Consider the following 24,613-nt stretch of genomic DNA (forward strand, 5'->3'; position numbering starts at 1 on the left):
AGAACAAGAAGACTCTCATGAGTATGAGTCAGAAGTAGAAATGCAGTGTGACACCCTTGGAATGGTAGTCTTAGGTATGGGATTGAATATTTATGCACATTTGTCGTCTTCATCTACTTTAGACAATAAAGTTTGTTGCATGTTTTTCCTATAGCTCACTCCCCATCAGCCGTGATGTCAACTGGGTCATCAGGGAAAGAACAAGAAGACTCTCAAGAGTGTGAGTCATGGCTCTATTTTGCACATCAATCAAATGAGAAATGTGACATTTCACACTTAATTTAATTTTTCGGTTGTTGCTTTCTACACTAGTAAATGATGACAGTGAGCAGAGACCTCATGGACACTTCCCTAGTCTCCACAAGTTTTCAGAACACAGAGCATACTGGGGACAGAAACTCCAAGACAGCCAGGAACAACTGGTAAAGTTAACCATTGTGCCACTGTGGTTATCTATGAATGTCACTCATATAATCATACATGTATAAAGACTTTGTTTTCTTGCACTAGCTGTCTCATGTCTTGGATGAGACCAAAAGTCACACTCAGCACCTTGCAATGGTGAATAACATCATCCTGACCCGCTTTGACGTTTGGACTCTGGGTTTGCAGCAGGACATGGAGGGAACGGTAGGCATAGAGAATGTGCTGTGCTGATATGGTTTATGTAATATTTTTCAAAATCTTTCAATAATTTGTGTTTATGTGTTCTACTAGATCCTGAACTCTTGTCTCAAAATGATTGAGAAGGTAGTGTAACTCCTGTGAAATATTTAATTCAAAATGATTGGATAGTCTAGTTCAACAGTCAATATATTTTGAGAGTAAGAGATTTAGCAAACTTTCTCTGTTATAGAGAGTAGAGAACCTGTTTGCTGCAGACAGCTATGTCATTTCCTCTTGGTTCCCACCATCATCGAGGAACCCCATGGATCACCTTCCGGTAATTTGTTTAAAAGTTTTGCTTTATTGAGTGAAGTTTGAGCATTTAATATTCAGCTATCGTTGTCTTTTTACAGGATAATGCAGCCAGTCTGCAGTGGATTATTTTCCCAGTGTCCGTACCTGGACATTGGACACTCTGTGTAAATACCTTTTTATATTTTCTTCCTTTTTTTTCTTTACACAACAAGTTGCTCATTGCTGATTTGAATGTTTTTCTATAATTAAATCCATGTGAGTTCTGCTGGGATTCCAGGAACATTACACAACTCACTGCAACTGGTTATATTTGAATTGAAATATTTAACAGATACTGAGGCCACAGGCTAGGGAGATTTTCTTCCTAGATTCCCTCTGGGGCAGCGGTTGGAGAGATGAGAGTAGAACCAGTCTATTCAGGTTTTTAGGGCAACTCACATAATCCCATCTGGACAGTGGTAGTTCTGTTTTAAACCACTTGTCCTTTTGTTGGTTTTAATCAATGGTTCTGTTTTTATTTGATCTAAAATATTCCATTCCATATTCCAACAATTTTCATTCCTTAAACAGATAGAAACAGAACTATTTATCTTTTTGAGTTGGGCAGTTCTGTTTAAGCCCGTTATGAAAACTTTTTTATTTGAAGTTCCAACCTCTTCCTTCTTCAGTTCAAGCTTTGTTCCAAGCGTTTATGCATGCTTTTCAATCAAAAGTTGATTGAAGTTGAGTTACTTTTATTTACTTCGCTTATTATTTGTACAGACACGTAGCTCACAGCCTCTCTTCTGGCCCCTGGAGAGAGCTTGGTGTGGATGATGTCCAGGTGAGACATTACATAATAGCATTTGCTAACTTTTTACTATTTTCTTGCCATACTTTTATTAAAATACATTGTTCACACCTCAGGGCCTAACAAAGCAAGAGTTCTCCAACAACTGCGGCGTGTTTGTTTTGATGGTAAGACCTAATCAGCATGTTATAGCATTGCTGTAAAAATGTTTGCTTGCTACATTAAAACCACATTAATTTGTATTGAAAATAATGTATCATTGGGAATACGCCTGACATTATATTAACCAGTACCTCTTGACTTACATTACACTCTGTACATTGTAATAGGGGCCAAGTGCGATTTCAGCGAGGTATGTGTAAATCGTGACACATTATGCTTAGTGTACAAGGTGTTTTTTTTTTTTTTTACAACATATTAACATCTTCCTGCATTTCCTTCTTCAAAGGAAAACATGCTGCAAATTAGGAGATGGTGGTGTCTCACTCTCCTGCAGAACTTCCCCATGCCGTAAGTGCCCTGAATATCACACTTTTGAATCAAATCACAAAAAAAAACAGTTTTACTCACTGTCAACAGACCAACATGAATGTTTTCATAGTGAATGTATGTTGTCATTAAATCACTAAGGTCTGAAGAAGACCGATTGCAGGACAGGAAAAGGCGACGAGTGGAAGGAGGGCTACAGGTGAGAGGTCATGTGATTAATTAGTCTTGTAGTCAACTATTGCTAGACCAAATCGTAATCCCTCCACTTATTTCAATTATCTGTTTTACATCTTGCATTGTTATTGTGCCTATAAGAACTGTGATCTGTTTCCTTTATAGACGCTGGGAAATTGACAAACTGCAAACCGGGAACAGGGTTGGAAGGATGGTGAAAATAAAAAAAATCAATGATGCAAAGTCTTCTGTCTGGTTTATTTGACTTAGCTAATATAATTGAGTGTTCAAAATAATATGTGTCTGGTTTTTATATATATTTATTTATTCATTTTTCATAGTAAAAAAAGACATTTGACAAGTTAAAAGTATGTCTCTAAGTCATTGTGCTGTGCTGTATTGATGTTTGAGAATGTGCTGCCGGATCTGCGCCTAAAGATGGCGCCCCCGAGCTCGAGCGAAACGTTTAGACCAGCCCACATTTAGGGAAATTTAAGCTCCTCCTCGATCTGCGAGCTGCAGCCAGGGGCACTTGGGAGATACTCCGCTTAGACACGTTCACAACATGGGAATTCTACGAACCATTCAATTGAGGGGTGGACCGCAGACAGGGGCAGGACGTATCATAGTAATTCCGCTGCGGAGATTACATGCTTTCTTATACAACATACTGCCGTCTGCCCTTATAGTTAAAAACTCTCTTAACATCTTCGCTTGTGTCTATTCTTTGTTTTGCTCTTGCTCTGTTCATGTTCAGGATGTGTGAACGCAAATGTCTGATTGAAAGGCTCCGTAGTTTCTACGGACTTTCTCCGCCTGGCTTCCTAGTATATAGTCCGTAGAAATTCAGGAGAATTTGACGTGTGAACCCAGCCACACAGTTCCAGCGCCACCTTATAAAGTCATCAAAAATCAAAGTAATAAAGTTCATAAATGGACAATTAATTTGCTGAAAAGTATTAAGTTTGCGGGCGGTACAGTTAAGACTCATAGGAAAATTGTCACGCACAGTGTAAAAACATCTTTAAAACTTGAGGACTGAGAGTTTTATTTTTCTAATAGCAAAACACAGATGGGTGTATATATCTTCTATGCTGAATATTAAGTACTCATGCTGTGTCACATGTTATGTAATAGAAAACTAGTTTCATGTTCAAGTCAATTAAGCTTTATTGGCAGAAATGGACACAACAAACCAACAAATTACTAATAGTAACAACAATGGTAATAACAATAATTGAAATAAAATTGTGTGTGTATTTGTGTGTGTCCCTGCTCATCTCTGTCCTTCACACACAAACTGACAATCACATGTTTTTACCTATTAATTGATGGTTCGAATCATGACTCCGGATCGTTCTGATCACTTTAACCCTGATTTCCTGACTGTGGGCATCACGTTACGTCTTGTGTTGTGTAGCAGGTTTAAACATGTCTCATAAACTATAGAGCGAATCAAACAAACAAAGTAAATGTCAGTACTGTACGTGTACTAATAACTTATGATCAGTGTTTATTGTTAAAGTGTAAAGTGAGCGCAGGTCAGAGGGGGAGTGACAAGGAAGAAGACTCACAGACTGACACAGAATTACCAGACCTTTAATGAGCGTCTGTTCTGAAGCAGCTGTGTTATAATTATTCAGCGGTGGAAACCCGTTAAAACAATGACTCTGCATCGATGCAGTCTTTTATCCGCTGTTAGTTTTGTCTGTCAAAACAGGGATCGGATGAGTTCTATCGACGTTACATCGACATGTCTTAAATATCTATCGAGGAAAAGTTATATCTCGATAATTATCAATTTCGCTTTATCGCTTTATCGCCCAGCCCTAGAACTGGGCCAATAATCAGTTCACAATAACTAATTTTAGGGGGTGGATTTAACCTTCAAACCGGGCATAGTAGTCAGACACATCCAAATACCGTCAAAGGCATGTGCTGGACCTATAGAAGACAGCAGTCCGCACACTGTATCTCCCCTTAAGTGCAATTTAAGGTTTTTGCATTCTTTTATTTATTTTTTAAGTTAGTTACTCACTTACTCAAGACATTTATAAGACCAATTTTTCTTCTACTTGAGCAATTGTTTTTGCTAAAATAACAGTACTTTTATTGGATTACAGTTTTTGGCTACTCCACTAAACCTCTGTCCCCCACTGTATCTCTACATCTGAATAATGTGAAAATGCTTGAAACTGACAGCTTTCTATAATACAGCTATCTGTGTGGGAGAGATTAAATGAAGAACAGAGAGGAAGACAACAGAGAGGAGCAGAAAGAAGAGGAAAACAAAGAGGAGCAGGACAGGGAAGAATAGAGAGGAGGAGAACAAAGGAGAGCAGGTCAGACAGAGTAAGGAACACAGAAAGTAGGAAAAATGAAATGGTGGTCTCTTTACATCCTTTTGATTTGTCAAATTAAAGAATAACATCAAACAAAGTCAGGTATTTACAGATAAGGCTCCCTTAAAAAACAAAAGAAACCACCCTAATTTCTAAATCCTACCCACTGCCCTGCCATCAGCCAAATTACATTATTCCAATTGCTAGCAGAGTCTATATCAACATTTCATGTATTCATATAACAATTGAAAAATTACTTTTTTCACATTGTGCCATATACAGCCAAGGGCAGAAAGTAGCAAATTCCGGTCACTCACTCATAGGATATGTGTTTGTTCTTCTGTGCATTAAACTTACCAATGAACCAGTAATTTTGCACTTTTAAAACAAAAATGTGTCTTTAATGATAATTGTAAAAGTAAATCAACCACTTTAAATTATCATAGATATTGCTGTATTTTATAGCCTACTGGCTCTGTTCGCCTTTGATTCAACTGTTCAAAGACCACGATATTTTAGGACAACTAATTATAACCAATGACAGGCCTAACTATGAAAATGTAGCTAAAATAGGTGTTTGAGTGTCCTTTCATTTTTAAACCATTGTCAAATTGCCAGAAAAATGTGGATACTTTGATATACTTTTTGCAATATCCCCCACCACCACTTTAATGTAAATAAAAACTATTTTGATCGGGTGATTGTTCTCTCTGCTCTCTACCTGATGCTTGTGTCCTGGGTTCCCAATACATTTCAGTAACTCATTACCTCCAACATGGCAGGACCCTCTTTGTCTACATACTGCTCCCTTGCATGCTCCCTTTTTGACAATTAAAATATTAAATACAACTTTTACCTTATATGTGTTATAAGAGATGTGTTTTGAGTGATATGACAAGCACAGTTACCAGTATTTTACTGTTAAAGTGTTTTTGTTTTTCTTTGTGCCATCTATGTTGAGTATATTAAGATTTTAGATCACAGATTTTAAAAAGTTTAACCTGACTTATACCCCAATTAACAATGAGCTGGTTTCTTTAAAGGGCAAAACCTTTACTTCGGAATGTTAATTTCACAGTAGTCATATTTCATGGGAACACATTTTAAGGGATTTATTTTAGAATATTAATTGTACAGTAAAACACCTTCAGATTTAATGGTAAAATCTTTATTTATACAGCATCTTAAGAGATTGTATACAGAATAAAGTCGTTTTTTATATTGCACACTGTAAAAATACTGTCATATTTAATGGCACCAAATTTATTTATACGGTATCCTTATGGTATTTTCATGTTAATTAAACGGCAAAACTGTATTTCCTTCAATGGTAAAAAAACGGTATTTAAGGGGGCGCCCTTAGCTCAGTTGGTAGGGCGTCCCCCCCATGGGCCTTGGCCAGCAGCAGACCCGGGTTCGATTCCAGCCCGCGGTCGTTCTCTGCATGTCACTCCCCTCTCTGCCCCATTTCAACTCTGTCTCTAAAACTATCAATAAAAGCATAAAAATGCCAAAAAATAATCTTTTAAAAAAAAAAAAAAAAAAAAAAACGGTATTTAAGCAGTAAAATACGGAATCCGACTCCAACCTTAACGGTAAAATCAGAATGACAAAAAAATGTAGTGAATAAGTCTGATCAGATTTTTTAATATCCTTAATAAGCCTTCAATTCCTAACACTGACTTTTTATGCATTTGTATTTTTGTCACTGAATTTCAGTACAAGTGTTTTTCACATTTATTTTCAATAATCATAACAATAATAATGGATGCATTTATATAGCGCCTTTCATGGGACCCAAGAACACTTTAAATATTTATCTGAGGTTAGAAACAGAAGAGAAAAGAAATAATGAATATGACAAAACAGGATAGAAATAAACAGCAGGGTGGAGCATTAACTGAGGCCAAATGCCTTAGTGAAGAGGTGCTGCTTGAGGAGTTTTTTTGAAGATGTCGAGAGATTCTGTGTTGCGTATTTCGGCAGGGAAAGCGTTCCAGAGGGTGTGGGCTGCGACACAGGTTAGTTAAATATGGTGGGGTTAAGGTGTGTGGAGGGATTTATAGGTGAGAAAGGGGATTGTGTATTTAATACTGGTAAATTATAATAAAGGTATTTATCGGGGGAGGTGAATGAGGGCCGGTTTGATGTGCTGCCAGGGCTTAGTGTGGGTGAGAACCCTGGCAGCGGAGTTCAGGATGTTGTCAGGTACACCGGACAGGACTCCAGTAAAGTGGGGCGGCTGTGGCTGAGGGGTAGAGTGGTCGTCCTCCGACCTGAAGGTCGGCAGTTCGATCCCCAGTCTGACACATCTGCATGCCGAAGTGTCCTTGGGCAAGATGCTGAACCCTGAATGGCCCCCATAGAATAACAAAGTGCTGTGATTTGATGCACTGTGTGAATGGGTGAATCTAAAACTGTACTGTAAAGCGCTTTGAGTGGTCATCAAGACTAGAAAAGCGCTATATAAATGTTGGCTATACAAAGAAAAAATTTGATAGATTGATTGAAACGCCGGAGTCTGGAGATGTTTTTGAGGAAAAAGAAGGCAGATTTGGAAACGGATTTGATGTAGGATTGGCAGGAAAGGGTGTAGTCAAGAATGACGTTGAGGTTGCGGACCTTTGGGGATTGGAAGATTGATCAGCCGCCGATGATCAGGAAGTCATCTCCAACCTTCTGGAGCAGAGCCTTGGGGGACACAACCATGAGCTCAGTCTTTTACTGTTCAGTTTGAGAATGTTTGATCTCATCCAGATTTTAATGTTCAAAATTCAAAGTATATATCTATTCAAGTTGTTCAATTTCAGATGCCAAAATTTGAGTGCTAAAATTTGTATTAAACATCCAGGATACAAAGGATAAGCAATCGATTGTATCAAATTAGACCAAACCTCCGGCAGACCAAGTCAGGGCTCTTGTGATCATGTAATGCCAATGTGTGCGCAAGAGAGATTCACTTCTCAATCACTTCTCTCACATTTACTCTGATTCTGTCGTTATTAGTCAATTGAGAGGTTTTTACACCTACACGTTTACTGTTAGTTTGTTTTTAATACGGCCCGAGCACCGTGCAAGGACATTATTGCTTTAGCTTTGATTATTAGTTTAGAGTCCACCGGGTTTAAGGCCTTTTCTACAGTAACAACCATAGACTGTATCGGTAACAACAGACACAGAGGAGTTAATTTCTGGTTTGTTCGGTGGGTAAACTCTTAGTTTTAGGGATGTCAAAGTTAACGCGTTAATCTATGAGATTATAGTGGCCGAGATTAATGCGATAAAATATTTTAATGCAGTTAACGCAACTTTGTTTGTTGTTACCCCTGACACGAAACCGCCGCGTGCCTGCAGTCAGTTAGCTAGGAGAAACCGAGTTCAAGATGGAGAGAGCTGAGGACTGAGCACTTCAAACACAGCCCGTCAAATGATCGAGAGTTGAGAGCACAGCTAACTGCACAAGGACAGCAGGAAGAGTCGCTAGTTCAAGATGATGCCACTCTAAGGAATTCTGCTTTGGAGATGATCAAACGGATCCAGCGAAACAAGGGTCTGCTTGCTGCCACCCTGGCTCAGCACAAGACCAAAATCTCGATGTTGACTGCACCGGAGCTGGCTAAACTGGAGAAGTTGGAGCGGCTACTTGAACCATGCAGGCAAGTCCAATCTTTCAGTCCTCTCATGTGCATTTTGGTCTGCCTTGAACTTTCTGTTTCCCTGTCCTGTGTGTGTGTGTGTGTGCATGTGTGTGAGAGTGATTGATTTAAGGCCCTTATTAAAAAATGCCTGCACCTTTTATTGCAGACATGTGACTGAAATACTGGGAGGAGAGCAGTATGTTTCCTGTTCAGTGGTCTTACCAGCCCTGTGCCACCTGTCCAGGGTGATTGATTCATCTGATGATGATCCCATCTACAGTTGCAATCAGAAATATTCAAGCGCCTCACCTCAATAGATATTGTAGTGATGTGGATGACAGATGACAATAAATGACAAAAAAACCTCATCAAACAACAAAAGATATTTAGTGATGCGTATTTTAGTTATTTTGATAACAGAAGCTGACTTAACTTTGAAGTTCAAATGAAAAATTTAACTCTTTCAACACATGTGCATGTGCAGTATTATTCAACCCCCCAGCTTCAGTACTTTGTGGCGCATCCTCTAGCTTTTATAACTTCTAAAAAATGTTTTTGGTAAGTGCGGACAAGCTTCTAACACCTCTCGATTGGAATCTTTGCCCACTTTTCAAGTGCAAAAACATCTACATCAGTGATGTTTGATGGCTTCCATGCTGCAACTGCCTTCTTTAAATCCCACCAAAGATATTCAATCAAATTTGAATCTGGTGACTGTGAATGCCACTCCAGTACGTTCCAGGATCTTTTTCTCAACCAAGCTTTGGTGGACTTGTAGGTTTTGCTTTGGATCATTGTCTTGCTGGAAAGTCCAATGATCACCAAGGTTTAATTTGTCAACAGAAGGCATCACATTCCTCTTTAAAATGGCCTGGTATTTCTGTGAATCCATGATGCCATGTACACAATAAAGATTGCTAGTTCCTGCCGCAGAAAAACAGCCCAACATCATCTTTGACCAACCTCCATGCTGGACTGTGGGGATGGTATTCTTATGGTCATAAGCCTGGCCTTTCACACGCCAGACATACCGCTGGTCCATATGTACAAACAGTTCCAGTTTGGTTTCAACAGTCCATAGAACTGTGACACAAAACTCAGTAGTCTTATCCAAATTCCTCCTGGCATATTCTAGTCGACTTTTGATGTTCCTTGTGGTCAAGAGCTGAGTATGTCTTGAAGCCGGCCATGAAGTCCTTTTTAATTCAGTGCACGTCTTATAGTTGCCACTGAAGCACTTGTACCAGCCTTCATCAGGTCATCCTGTAGGTGTCTTGCAGTCACACAGGGGTTTATCGGAGTTGTTCTGACTAAGTTGCTGAGGGTCCTTGATGAAATGTTGGTCTTTCTTCCATGGCCAGGCAGGTTTGAAGCTGCTCCATCAGTTTTAAACTTCCTTATAATGTTCCCAATTGTGTCTCTTGGAATATAATTTTTTTGGTAACTATTCTTCTACCCAAGGCCTTTCAGGTGTGATGAAATAATCTCCTCTCTCAGCTTTTGTGGAAGCTCCTTTGTCTTTCCCATGATTGCAACTCACCTGGAATACCTTCATGGGTGGGGTTTATATACAGTGCCTTGCATAAGTATTCACCCCCCCTTGGACTTTTTCCCATTATGTACTGTTACTAACTGGAATTCAAATAGACTTAAATAAACTTTTTCCCGTTTGATCAACAAAACATGCATAGTACTTTGGAGGGGCAAAATAAATTTTATTGTGACACAAACAATAATGAGAACAAAAAAGTTGACATCTGTTGGGTGCATAAGTATTCACCCCCCTGTGTCCATACTTGGTAGAACCCCCTTTCGCTGCAATTACAGCTGCAAGTCTTTTGGGGTATGTCTCTACCAGCTTTGCACATCTAGAGATGGAAAGGTTTGTCCATTCTTCTTGGCAAAAAAGATGAAGCTCAGTCAGATTGGATGGAGACCGTCTGTGAACCGCAATCTTCAAGTCTTGCCATAGATTCTCTATTGGATTGAGGTCTGGGCTTTGACTGGGCCATTTTAAGACATTAACATTCTTTAATCCAAACCATTCCTTTGTAGCTCTGGCTGTATGTTTAGGGTCATTGTCCTGCTGGAAGATGAACCTCCGCCCCAGTCTCAAGTCTTTTGCAGACTGCATCAGATTTTCTTCAAGGATTTCCCTGTATTTGGCTCCATCCATCTTTCCCTCTATTCTGACCAGTTTCCCTGTACCTGCTGAAGAGAAGCATCCCCACAGCATGATGCTACCACCACCATGTTTCACTGTTGGGATGGTGTGCTCAGGGTGATGGGCAGTGTTGGGTTTTCGCCACACATAGCGTTTTGCATTGAGGCCAAAAAGTTCAATTTTGGTCTCATCTGACCAGAGCACCTTCTTCCACATGTTTGCTGTGTCTCCCACATGGCTTCTGGCAAACTCCAAACGGGATTTTTTATGGATCCCTTTCAACAATGGCTTTCTTCTTGCCACTCTTCCATAAAGGCCAGATTTGTGGAGTAGACGACTAATAGTTGTCCTGTGGACAGATTCTCCCACCTCAGCTGTGGATCTCTGCAACTCCTCCAGAGTAACCATGGGCCCCCTGGTTGCTTCTCTGATTAATTTTCTCCTTGTCCGACTCTTCAGTTTGGGTGGACGGCCTCCTCTTGGTAGGTTTGCGGTTGTGCCATATTCTTTCCATTTTCTTATGATGGATTTTATGGTGCTCAGAGAGATGTTCAAAGCTCTGGATATTTTTTTATAACCTAACCCTGCTTCATATTTCTCCACAACTTTATCCCTGACCTGTTTGGTGAGCTCCTTGGTCTTCATGATGCTGTTTGTTCAGTAATGATCTCCAACAAACTCTGAGTCCGTCACAGAACAGGTGTATTTATACTGAGATTAAATTGCAGACAGGTGGACCCTATTTACTAATTATGTGACTTGCAAATGTGACTTGTGAATGCAATTGGTCGCACCAGATCTTTGTTAGGGGTTTCACAGTAAAGGGGGTGAATACATATGCACTCAACACTTTTCAGATTTTTATTTGTAAATAATTGTGAAATCCATGTAATATTTCCCCCCACTTCCAAATGATGCACTATTTTGTGTTGGTCCATTACATAAACTCACGATGAAATAAATTTTAATCTGTGGTTATACCATGACAAAATGTAGAAAAGTCCAAAGGGGGTGAATACTTATGCAAGGCACTGTATGCATCACAGCTGAAGCAAATGAAGGATCAGTATAGAGTTCCCAAAGGCTTAATAATGTTTCAACTCAACTTTAAGACAGCTTTAAAAACAACAATATTATATAGGAGTTGAATAATTGTGACATGGCTATCTTAACAAAATATACTGCTACACACAAATACTACATCATGCATTTTCCGTGTTGATTTTCTGTATCACTCAACTCATAAAGAAGTCATCCGAAGCAGAATCTTGCTCAAAGATGAAAGATTCTGTCAACTTTAATTGATAAATCCTTAAAATCTTTGGGGGGTTGAATATTTCTGATTGCAACTGTATGTGGTGAAATTCAAAGACACCTTTACTGCAGACCTTGCCAAACGCAAAGAGAATACCAATCTGAAGATGCCGAAGATTGCGACACTGTGTGACCCCAGGCTTAAGGACTTGAAGGGCCTCTTGAAAGAGGAAAGAGGTGAGGTGTGGGCATTACTGCGCAACCTGATGCTAAAGGACAAAGGTGTGATGCGTTTTGCACCTGTGAGAAGAGAGACAGAGGATCCAAAAAAGCCACGGATGTCTTCCTTCTTGTTGGCCTACTCTGATACAGATTCAGTGGAAGAAGAGTCCTCCTCTTCTTATGAGTACAATCCAGTGTGAGAATAAATAATAAACAATGTTGAAATACTATATTTGTGACATCAAAAAAAGTGAAAATTACTTGTATACTGGTAGCAGTGGCAAAAAAAATAATAATAAATAATTTCAATGTAAAAAAAAATTCACAACTAGGAATTCAAAGGCTTTAAAATGTAAAAAGTGGATGAGACTCATTTACTTCCATATGCCTATATCCTTTTACCATAATAGTATAAAAAAGTTTTATTGTATTTATTACGGTGAAGTTCTGGCAACTAAAGCTGGCAACCGCAGCTGCCAGTTTTTTTACAGTGTAGAACTAAGCATCAACTACTTTTGATTAGCTAAGCAGCTAAGCTTAGGGCAAAACTCCCATGTACTGGCTAAATCGAGACAGAAGTAATAGATCTGATGATCACCCAACTAAAACCCAACAAGCTTTAGAATGAGTTAACCCAGCGACCTAATTAACACAGAATTAATGACATAAATAAATGAATGAATTGCTTGAATAAATTAACCTATGCTGCACAATTCATCTTATGACAATTTTTACATTCGCCTGTGCAATTATTTAACTGCAAGAAGCTGCGACTTAATTATGTAAAAAATGTGGGGGGGTGTGCAGCAGTCGTTATCTCATTACAGGTTCACTAACGATGCACCTCAATTGGCCCTCCCAGCTCATTACTCAAACATTACTCAGCTCTATATCACCGTTATGAACAAACACTCTGTAGTAAAGGACTCGTTTAGAACTCCATTTCACTATCATGAGTTTATTTCTTCTATGGCATCTGAACGTGAATCTGAATGTGATATGTTATATGGACACAAGTATTGGGACACCTACAGGAGCGTTTTATGACATCTCATTCTAAATCCATAGGCATTAATAGTTACAACAGCTTCCATTCTTCTGAAAAGAATGTGTGTGTCTGTGGGAATTTTTGCCCATACATTAAAAAGAGAATTTATGAGGTCAGACACTGATGTTGGACGAGAGGGCCTGGCTTGCAATCGCCACAGATGTTGATGAGGTTGAGGTCAGGGCTCTGTTTGGGATAGTCAAGTTGTTCCACACCAAACTCGCTCTAGGTGTGTAGCTATCGATTTATTTTAGTAATCCAGTATTCTATCGATTAATCAAGTAATCGGATAAATAATACATTTGTACCAAGCTGGAGTTTCTGTGTCCTCCTCCACTCTGCTCTCACTTAAACTATAAACACTCCTCACTAGTTATCAGGACCCGATAAGTACATGAAGTAACTTAGTGTTTCTTTGATTCCAGAGTTTATAAGGCTGTATTTAAACATCATGAAAATGACTCGTCAACATTTTGTGCTGATTGCAACACGAGACGCTAACAGTCAGGACTCAGTGGTAAAATGAGTGGACAGCACGCAGACATGATCCGACACCATCGATTCATAATCAAACACATGACCGTACTTTTGTCACCTAAATAAACGAATGAACTGAACTTGAAACTTGTTCTTCTTAAGTGTGATCAGGCTCAACACTGCTTCTAAAGAGTGACTCAGACTCAGATTTTACATTCACATTTAATTGTGTAAAGATTTGGTTGTTTGTCTGATTTAGGGATGGGCGTTCGATTAAATTGTCTTCGTCGATCGTCGGGAGAGTTAATGACGAATTTTCGATTAATCATTAATATTTTCAAGTAAAAAATTTAACTATTTATAAGCTACATTAAAATGCAGTGAAAAACAAAGCGTGTTTCCTCATTGAGATCTTTATTACAAGATGAACAAAATATGCGCTGCCGTAATCTTAAGCAGCGGAGCCAGTGCGACTAAACACAACTGACCCTCGTTTTTTTTCCCTCCAAAATAAAATAATAATAATATAAAAAAACATAATGTTAAATGTTTTTACAAATATATAATCTCGATGAAAAAATTATTTCATCGACGAAATTCTTAATGATCAATTAATCGATCGTCGATTAATTATGCCCATCCCTAGTCTGATTTAAAAATAAATGAAGCTTTATTCAACTATCCTATATTTGCTAAAAAATAAATTAATAAACATTGTCTAAGATGCCCCGATTGTTTAGGATAAAGATTATCTTAGAGTTTGATTACATTTTTTTTGGTGTGGTAATGTTTCAGTAAGATTTTATTTTAATAACTATCATTTGGACTTGTCATCAACAGAAAAAACAAATGTTAAATGTATATATCAGCTAACCTTTGATTGATCTGATTAAAACAATTTTTAGTTTGATAGCCCTAATTGTAAGCAATTATTTCTGTCATCTTGGTTCCTTTGTAATGCACAGAGAGCCCATAAACACACAATCGCCGGTAGTATATGGAATAAACTAAGCTTTGAGGCAAATTATTTGAATCAATTATTTACATTATTCAGATCATCAAACAAATTTTAATATTAGACAAAGATAACCCAAGTAAACAGAAAATTAAGTTTTTAATTTATGATTTCATTTATTAAAAGGGAAAAAAGCTATCCAAACCTACCTGGTCCTATGTGAAAAAGTAATTGCCCCCTAAACCTAATTACTGGTTGTGCCTCCCTTGGCGGCAACAACTGCAATCAAGCATTTGCGATAACTGGCAATGAGTCTTTCACATCGCTGTGGAGGAGTTTTGGCTCCCTCTTCTTTGCAGAATAGTTTTAATTCAGCCACATTGTAGTTTTTTTGTTTGTTGTATAAACGGCTTGTTTAAGGTCATGCCACAGCATCTCAATCGGATTTAAGTCCGGACTTTTTTTTTGCAATTCAGATGTGGACGTGCTGGTGTGTTTTGGATCATTGTCCTGCTGCATAACCCAAGTGCGCTTGAGCTTGAGGTCACAAACTGACGGCCAGACATTCTCCTTCAGGATTTTCTGGTAGAGAGCAGAATTCATGGTTCCATCAATTATGGCAAGATGTCCAGGTCATGAAGCTGCAAAGCAGCCCCAGACCATCACACTACCACCAGCATGTTTGACTGTTGGTATGATGTTGTTTTTATGAAATGCTGTGTTGGTCAGCAGTGGCTTTCGCCTTGGAAATCTCCCATGGATTCCATTTTTGCCCAGTGTCTTTCTTATTGTTGAATCACGAACACTGACCGTAACTGAGGCAAGTGAGGCCTGCAGTTCCTTAGATGTTGTTCTCGGGTCTTTTATGACCTCCTGGATGAGTGGTCGATGTGTTCTTGGAGTTATTTTGGTAGACCCGCCACTCCTGGGAAGGTTCACCACTGTTCCAAGTCTTCTCCATATGTGGATAATGGCTCTTACCGTGGTTCACTGAAGTCCCAAAGCCTTAGAAATGGCTTCTTAACCCTTTCCAGACTGATACATGTCAATTAGGGCTGCGACTAATGACTATTTTTCTATCGATTAATGTGTCGACTAATTTACCGTTGCGTCGATTAATCTAAACCAGGGGTCTCAATCTCGCGGGCCAATTGCGGCCCTCGGGACGATACTTTGTGGCTCCCACCTTAATATGAATGTTTAATGTTAGTGCGGCCCGCGAGTTTTATATTGTAGCAACCCCGCTGTTAGCTGCTACGTGGGACAATGTTATGATTTTCTGGTTTCCTACTGTGTGCCTGTCCAGTGAATGCACCATGCATGTGAGTGACATGGGGGGCGGGGTCGTGTGTGTGAGAGTGAGTGCGAGAGAGAGCCGGGAGAGAAAAGAGTGGCTTTGGATGTGCGGAGAGCAGGAGGGTGAAATTCATAGTTTTCCGCCCTCTTTTAGCGCAGGTCATGATGTATCCAGTGCTTCATTTGTAAATCACAAGGTGCCGGAACGCTAAGTTCATATGACAGTGCAGGTACGACCAGCACAGGTCCCGGAACGCACATAAAACGACGCTCAAGACAGCACACACATGCCACTTACAATGCAGTGGGACTTATTTAGGCTATACTGCAGTGACGGTATCAGTCTTTGTGTCAGTTATTAATAAAGTGACATCTTGAGCAAAGGCGACTTCTGTGTCCAGTGGAGAAAACGAACGGAACACACACACACAATTTGTTAAATTGGCTCCTTTACGCACACGCTGCGCTGTGAGGTTTTGGGAGCTTCTTTACGCAGACGGATTATTCTAAACCGCAGCAGTTTATAACATGGCATTGAGCTAATATCTACATTTTACAGTCTGGGCTGCTTTACATTATTATTAACACCTGATATGTGTGGATGAATTTTAATGATCTAAATTCCCACATCCTCTGGTGGTGACAATTACGCACTGAGCCACAGACCGTACATGACGATGTGCATAATTATTTTGGTTCATCTTAGAAGTCTGCATTTGTTATTATTTTATGAAATTGTGATGCTGTTGTTAAGAAAGCTTTATAAATAACTTATTAGATTATCTTGTTTTTGCGTGGCCACAAATTAGTAATTCATCCACCGATGTCAACAGGGGCTCCGTAATTTTCTAGTGATTACATTGTATTGTTATATTTTATTTTAGTCATTTCTTAAAATTCTTTTTTTAATATTCATATTTTTTTCGATACGAGAGGTACCGGATCTGCTCAAATAAGTCCCGGAACGCAGGTAAGCCAACACGCCGGCATAAAGTAAGCACAAAAATGTATAGAAAAATGTGATGATGTGACTGAAGGCAGCGAAAGACCGACAGTGGCCGGCAGCATTTGAACCCCGTGGTCACACAATGACGCTGCCTCATATAGTCCTCTCCTCTCCCTCTTTCGGCTCTCTACTGTGCGCGCACCGGAGCGCGTCAAAGCATCTTACAGGCTGCAAGTATAGTCTGTCCGGAAAAGAAATGTCAGTTTAGCAACATCAGCCTTTCTGCTAACACCGTGGCAGAGCGCATTTCTGACCTGTCAAGTGACATTTATGATCAACTGCGCGAGAAAGCCAAATTTTTCAATGCATACTCAGTCGCTCTTGACGAGAGTACAGACATCACTGACACTGCCCAGCTTGCAATATATGTCCGTGGTGTTGATGACAATTTTGAAGTGATGGAGGAGTTGCTCACAGTAATTCCAATGCATGGCCACACCACCGCTCAGGAGATATTTTGCCAGCTGTGTGATGCAATTGTGAATGCCGGTTTGCCATGGAAGAAGTTTGTTGGAATAACAACCGACGGAGCGCCATCAATGACAGGGAAGAAAAATGGACTGGTGGCACTTGTTCAAAGAAAACTAGAAGAGGAGGGTGTGGAGGAGGCCATTGCTTTGCACTGCATCATCCATCAGCAGGCCCTTTGCAGCAAATGCCTGAAGTTTGACAATGTGATGTCTGTTGTTGTGAAATGCATCAACCAAATCAGATCCAGGGGCTTAAAGCACCGGATGTTCCGTACTTTTTTAGAGGAAATGGAGTCAGAATATGAGGATGTGCTCTACTTCACCGCGGTACGTTGGCTCAGCAGGGGAAACGTCTTGAAGAGATTTTTTGAGTTGAGAGCAGAAGTGAAAGCCTTCATGGCGAATGATGGGGTGGCTGTTCCTGTGCTAAGTGATCCCAAATGGCTCATGGACTTAGCTTTTCTTGTTGACATCACGCATGAGCTGAATGTACTGAACAAGAAGTTACAAGGCCAGGGGCAGCTCGTCAGTGCTGCCTATGACAACGTGAGAGCATTCTCCACAAAACTTGTGTTATGGAAAGCCCAGCTCTCTGACAAACCTTTGCCATTTCCCAGCATGCAAGGCACTCCTGAATGCAGGCACACCATTCAGTGGTGAGAAGTACGTTGATGCCATTTTGAGGCTACAGGAGGAAATTGATCACAGATTTGCAGACTTCAAGACGCACAGAGCCACTTTTCAAATTTTTGCGGATCTCTTCTCCATTGATGTGCAAGATGCCCCTCCTGTGCTTCAAATGGAGCTCATTGACCTGCAGTGCAACTCTGACCTCAGAGCCAAGTTCAGGGAGGTGAGTGGAAAAGAAGACAAGCTTGGGCAATTTTTGCGAGAATTGAACCCCAGCTTCCCTGAGCTTTCCCGAATGTTCAAGCGGACCATGTGCCTTTTTGGGAGCACATATTTGTGTGAAAAGCTCTTCTGAGGGTCTCAACTGCTTCCTCCCTCAAGCCAAATGTGGCTCAGCTATGTGAGAGGAAGCGCTGCCAGGTCCCTGGCAGCAAGAAATAGGCAAGAGAAGCCATGTTCAGAAGAACCGTTCATGTTCTTCAATATTCTATTCATGTTCAGAAGAACCCATTGAAGTTAAGTAACTGTTAGTAATGACATTTGAGAAGTTTGAATTTTTTTAGCAAAGTTTTTTTTGTGGAATACCTGATGCGGCCCAGCCTCACCCAGATACTGCCTCCAGCGGCCCCCGGGTAATTTGAGTTCGAGACCCCTGATCTAAACGATTGATTTTCCGCCAAAAAAAATCTAATTGACCATTTCATTTCACTGCGCTGTACTGCGCGGTGCCAAGGAAAGCCAATCGCCTCCTATCCACCCCCCTGTTAAACCTTTGTGCGGTTCACATGGGCTGCGATGCGCGGCGCGCCCAGCACCGATGGTTTCGGCGTCGAGTCTGTCGAGTTCGCTTAATAATGTGCTGAGACAGACTGTGTACTAATGTTGACATCTTTATTCGGGTCCTCAATTCAGTGTCTGACCCCGCCCCCCACATTCACTGCCTCCTCCTATTGGACCACAACATACCAACATAGGGGCTTCCTATTAGCTAAACCTACGTGTCAATCAACTGTTGTGAATAACATTGAACGAGACCACGGCCTATTTTTTCTGCTCGCCGCAGGCCAGGAAACACACTGGACAATGGTTTTAAATGATATTAATGACATATTTTATATGATATAAATGATCAAATATGCATCCCATACTTTGTATTCCCCTTAATTTGTCCTGGAGTTTTAATTTCCCCAATTTTCCCAATCACATAATTAAATGACCCCCTCTGCCCATCCGCTACAAGCACACAAGCAGATAGACAGAGAGAGAAAGAGAGAAAGAGAGGGATGGGAGGGCTATGAAGACCATCATCATCATCATTTACCCCCAAACCAGTACATTGAACGGGCTACATACAACAACAAGCAGAGAAAGCAGAATCGTTGGCTGACCGGCGCTGACAAATGCGCGTACCGTGCGAACAGCTCGGCGCCTGCGTGCTTCAGAATAGCGCTGCGCGGTGCAGCGCTTCGGCGTCTGGTGTAAACGTTACGTAGTGATATTGAAGAACTACATTTGATATAATTAATTGAAATGAAACGTTATAGAAATCGAAAAGGTAAATTAGGGCTGCTCGATTAATCGAAATTTAATCGTGATTGCGATTACGGGGTCAAATAATCTCCAAACTACTATAATCGAGTTGAAACGATTATTTGGCATTTTTTTCGAAAGAGACGCGCATGCGCAACTCAGTCCTTCCCCCAAAGCATTCAGCAGCCCAGCTGACTGGCTCTCACTCTCAGGCAACAGTAAAGTAAAGGAGGCGAGTTGTGTGTGTGCTGATCGGCAGTGATGGATTTTTTTCCATAATCGAGCAGCCCTAAGGTAAATTCATAATTTGTGTGGGTCCGACGCTTCGGTTTAAAATGTTGATGTCGATGCATTTTCAGCGTCGATGACGTCGACTAATCGCGGCAGCCCTAAAGTTTTTTTTCTTTAGATCGCGGCATGGTGTTTTGCTTTTTGAGATCTTTTAGCCTACTTCACTTTGTCAGACAGGTTCTATTTAATTGATTTCTTTATTCAACAGGTCTGGCAGTAATCAGGCCTGGGTGTGGCTAGTGAAATTGAATTCAGCTTTCCCAAAAAATTTGTTAATCACAATTCATTCATGATTTATCATGGGGTGGCAATTACTTTTTCACATAGGGCCAGGTAGGTTTGGATAACTTTTATCCAAATTGGTTTAATGATCAGAAACATTAAAGTGTGCCAAATATGCAAAAATCTAAGAAACCAGGAAGGGGGCAAATACATTTTCACTGTAGATGTCGGGGCTTCCGGACACTTGAATGACACCACAGAAGCAGTATGGAGGCATGTTTTGATTTTTCTGTTGTTTAATTACATCTGGAGAATGACTCACCATTGAATTCAATTGGATTCTGCTCCAAGCAAGTTTCCCCCCCACCCCCGAGACTCCAAAAGGGTTTTGTGGACTCATACACTTCACCTACCCCTCTATTGATATAGGCGTGACTAGATAATGAGTGAATTTTCATTTTCGGATGAACTTTCCCTTTAAGTGGCACTACACAGGTGGACACTTCTGGGTATATTGATCATATTTTAACATGACATAAAACAGAATAGACACTTTTGCTTGAAGAATTACATAAATTATTATCAGTTAAAAAATAGCCCCCCCATTTGTTTCTGTAAAACTTGTAAATAATTAATGAAATATTTGCAGCTTTAGCCTAGTTGGTAACAAAGTCAACATTAGCTGCTATCATGTACTGGGCTCTGCATTTCCTCCGTATTTTCTCCGGAGGAGGTGCATGTATGAACGCAAATAAAACGAGTGAAACGCTCCACAGTTTCTACAGACATTATCCGCCTGGCCTACTAGGATAAGGTCCGTAGAAATCCAGGAGAAGTCAATGTGTGAACACGTAATCACGAACAAGTAAGGGGGTTGATGACACTTCTAACACGCTACATACTCAAAAAATTAAAAAAATCAACTAACAAAAAAAAAGAAAACTAATATCTCCCAGTGAAAAAGCTGTGACAAACGTAGAAAACACTGACGAAGATGTCAAGAGAGATTTTGGGATAAGAGTTGGTGACTGTGTCAGGCTGATGTTAACATGATCATGTGATCTACGAAGCGGAGATAATAAGTCACTTCCTGTCTCTGTCTGCACCACCTCTCTCCTGAATAACGCAAGAGATTTGTTGCTGTTGTGAACGCGTCTGTGCAGTGAACTTTTTGCTGGGTTGTTAGGCAGACACTGGGTAAACTCCGTTGCCAAAGCTGTTGATTTTACCTGGAGCTCATGTCTGAAAAAGGCTTTAGAGTTCAGTGTATGACTGTGAGTGAGCAATGGAGTGTAGCAACCACAGGAATCAATACACGTTTAAAGGACTTCAGCTAAGACCTGATTCCTCTTATATTAAGAGCAACTAAGGCATTCAACATATGTTACAGCGGGTTAGTAGCTGTGCAAGTCATGAGGCCTGACTTGACAACCGATCTTTTTAGTTGTACTGCCTGTGAAATTCACATCATAAATACTCCAAGTTAAGACTAAAATCATCATCGTCCCCACCTACATAATTCTCTCTTTCCATTTCACCTTAAAATTGGTAGCTATAAAGCCATATGTCATTTTGTGGGTCTATGTGACTAATACATTTTACAAAAGAAAATGTATTAGTCTAGTTCTGAGCATGAGCAGGTATAAAGGGTAAGTACAATGTAGAACAGCAGCACCCAAAACAATTATATTTCTCTATGATGCAACTGCTTCTTAAATTTTTCAGGCACTGACATTTCCGTTTTAAAGTCTGGATGCAAGAGAGAAATAGTCCCACAGACTATGGTTTTGATGTTAGCCTCAAAATCTGGGTGCTGAATGGAGGCAGTAGTATCCCACAGTCTTAATGAAAACAAACGCAAACGCCAGGGGAAACGAGTGGGCCCAACCTTAAGTAGACATGTGAGTGTAAAGGCCTTACCAAGGTATTTGATGGTGAATCCCCGAGGAGGATTGAGGTACCTCCGCATCCATCCATCCCTCAACACCTCCAGATGGTCCTCTTTCCCCTGGATCAGCAGCACATGCTCGTCTATCCAGCCCAGGAAGAAGGTCTCGGACATAGCGTCGGTAATCCGTTGGTTCCACACACGTTGCTGGGTATTTTCTGCTTTGAAATCGGCAAATATATCATAGCCTGTGTGGTGCCTCGGCAATTCATCGCTCTCTGATACCCCGGCCGCCCCCGCCGCTTCCCCAGTCTCGACCCTGGAAAGCACTATTGCCAGGGAGTGGGGAGCTATCTGCAAGAAAGTCTCCATTACGCGTCGGGCTTTAGAGGTTTTCCTCTTGCAGTCGTCTCATTGCATTTTCCGATGCGAGACACAGTGATCCTTGGTGGAAGTAAGACCATCCATATTAGCTAGCACTGTGTAAAGCTATAATCAACGCTCTTCAGACTACCGACATGTTTCCACCAAGCTAGTCCGTTAGCTCCAAAGCATTACACTGAACATCCGTGCACCTTTCAGGTCCTTCTTATACGGACGTGATAAAACAGTCACGTTACCACACCTGAATTTACTGGAGATCCCCTTTAAGCACTGCCCACCCCAAATGACAGCTGACATTTGCGATTTTCAATTTAAACCTCATAGTTACGTTAAGTGTCTGACATTACAGTTAGCTAACTGGATGCTAATGTGGAAATTAATTCACACGCAACAGATGCAGCCAGCCCCCTCTTCTCATCGCCGATCACAAACCCTTGCTCTGGGGACACCTGTATGTTTGTTTGCTGCTTTTAAGGTTAATAAGCAGGCGATGTCAGCAGCCGTGGGAGAACGGTGTCGTGCTGTGGCCTGCCACGCTCTTGTCCAGTGCAGGCGAGCATTGCAAGATGCGGGACCTTCTCAACTAGGTTCAGGTATGATGACGGCGACTATTTGGAGCTCTGATACGGAGTGGTAATTATACAAACCGCATCTTATTCTTCTTCTGTGGAGTCTGTTGAATTTTTACGGCGGTTGGCAGACGACTTTTAGGTGCATCACCGCCCCCTTCTGAGCTGGAGTGTGAATCAGAATATTTTTCAGTCTACAAAAAAAATATTTTGATTGGTCATGCTCAAGTTAGAAAAGAAAATATATATCCTAAATGCCAAGAGTTCAATGACAGCCTTGTTTCCAGTTGCAATCTGATGTGATCTTTTTCCAATCTACTAATGAGAATTTGCCTTTCCTGTTGGTATTTATGATAATGAATTATTACATGTTCAATGGTTTCCTGTGTGTTACAGTAATCAGAGTTTCCTAATGTATCCCAGTTTTTTTTAAGCCTGCCTAACTTAATGCCCTGTTTACTTCACTCATCCTTACTATCTTGAGGTGATTCTATATTTCTATCTATTGTCCTTTCCCTCTGTCTCTTTTCGTCATTACTCAAGTTCTCTGAAATGTGTACTTTTACAAATGCCTTTGCTAATAATTCAGGTTTATCCTTTTGATAGCATTCCCAACAACTGCTTGTTTCCCTTTTGCACTCAATGAAATATTGAAAATTGTTTATATTCTTCAATGCCTTGAATGTATTATTTCTATTTTTATTGAATTGGTGCATTCTTGTGTCAACCATGGTACTATCTTTCTCCCTATTTATTCCCACTTCTTGGAATTTAGTCTTTTGCTTCCCCAATAATAATGCTGCATAATTCTCTGCTGATGTCATCTATTTTACATGCTTAAATTTTCTTCTGATAATAGTTTATATCCTAATTTGCTCCTTCTAACTTCCATCATCCGAATCCATTTTCATTTCTACACCTACCTTTATGAATATTGGATAGTGATCACTCCCTATAGTGCTTTCTTTGAATACTAAAAACAAGCTTTATCTGCTTACAATTGTTTAAGATAAGATACATTTATTGATCCCAAACACATGCACAATCACACGACATGCAGATTAGGGAAATTTGTCTTCTGCTTTTGTCCCATCTGATGAACATCACAGGACACAAAGAGCAGTGGGCTTCTCTGTGTGTCCTGTGATGTGCACAGCGCCCGGGGAGCAGATGTTGGGGGAGTAAGGTGCCTTGCTCAGGGGCACTTAGACAGTGGGGGTTTGGAATTTGGAACAGATCCAGGTGTTGTCCTGGCAGGTATGTTGTATTGTCACCGCGGGGAGTAGAACCAGCGACCTTCCAGTCCGATGTCCGTAACTGTCTGCCCATAGTCCAATTATTCTGCTACAAGTCCACCGCCTCTCCTTTAACTCAAGTGAGATCTATAGCAGACTCTCTTCTTTTCACCAAATTCACCCTTGTGCCTGATCCATCAATTAAACAAACTTTTTTTTTGTCCATTAACCTCCTCCTTCTCACCCCAAATTGTGCTTTGTGCATTAAGATCTTCATACAAAACAACAGTACCCCTCAATTGTTCCACTACTCTCTTTGAGCTTTTCGTTCAGATTTTTTTTCCATGTCTTAAAAAATGTATCATTGTTAAACTTTCTGTCTTAATCAATATTTCCATGACTACCACTTATAATTATTGTATTGTCCTTAGCTGTCTATAATGTAAACCTTCTTTAATGAATATTGCACATAATCCGCCATTTCAAGTGTCACTATCTTTCCTTATAGTGGTGTATCCTTTAATGATAAAGTCAAAATTTGGTGTGAGCCAAGTTTCATGAATGCATATGATATCTGGTGTTTTTTTTTACTTATCGATAATATTTTGTAACCGCTGA

General features: G+C 40.3%; 1 protein-coding gene across 1 annotated transcript in view; it reads right to left on the reverse strand.

Moving 5' to 3' along the window:
- Nucleotides 1-22,849, reverse strand: part of LOC128445476 (storkhead-box protein 2-like) — a 69,636-nt gene extending 46,787 nt beyond the window's left edge. Inside the window, 1 exon segment of the mRNA XM_053428172.1 lies at nt 21,840-22,849. Within this exon segment, the coding sequence (XP_053284147.1) occupies nt 21,840-22,179 (340 nt within the window). The 5' untranslated portion in view covers nt 22,180-22,849.
- Between the last annotated feature and the right edge of the window lie 1,764 nt (nt 22,850-24,613).

The sequence above is a fragment of the Pleuronectes platessa genome, chromosome 8 (genome assembly GCF_947347685.1).
Source record: "Pleuronectes platessa chromosome 8, fPlePla1.1, whole genome shotgun sequence".
NCBI lineage: Eukaryota > Metazoa > Chordata > Actinopteri > Pleuronectiformes > Pleuronectidae > Pleuronectes > Pleuronectes platessa.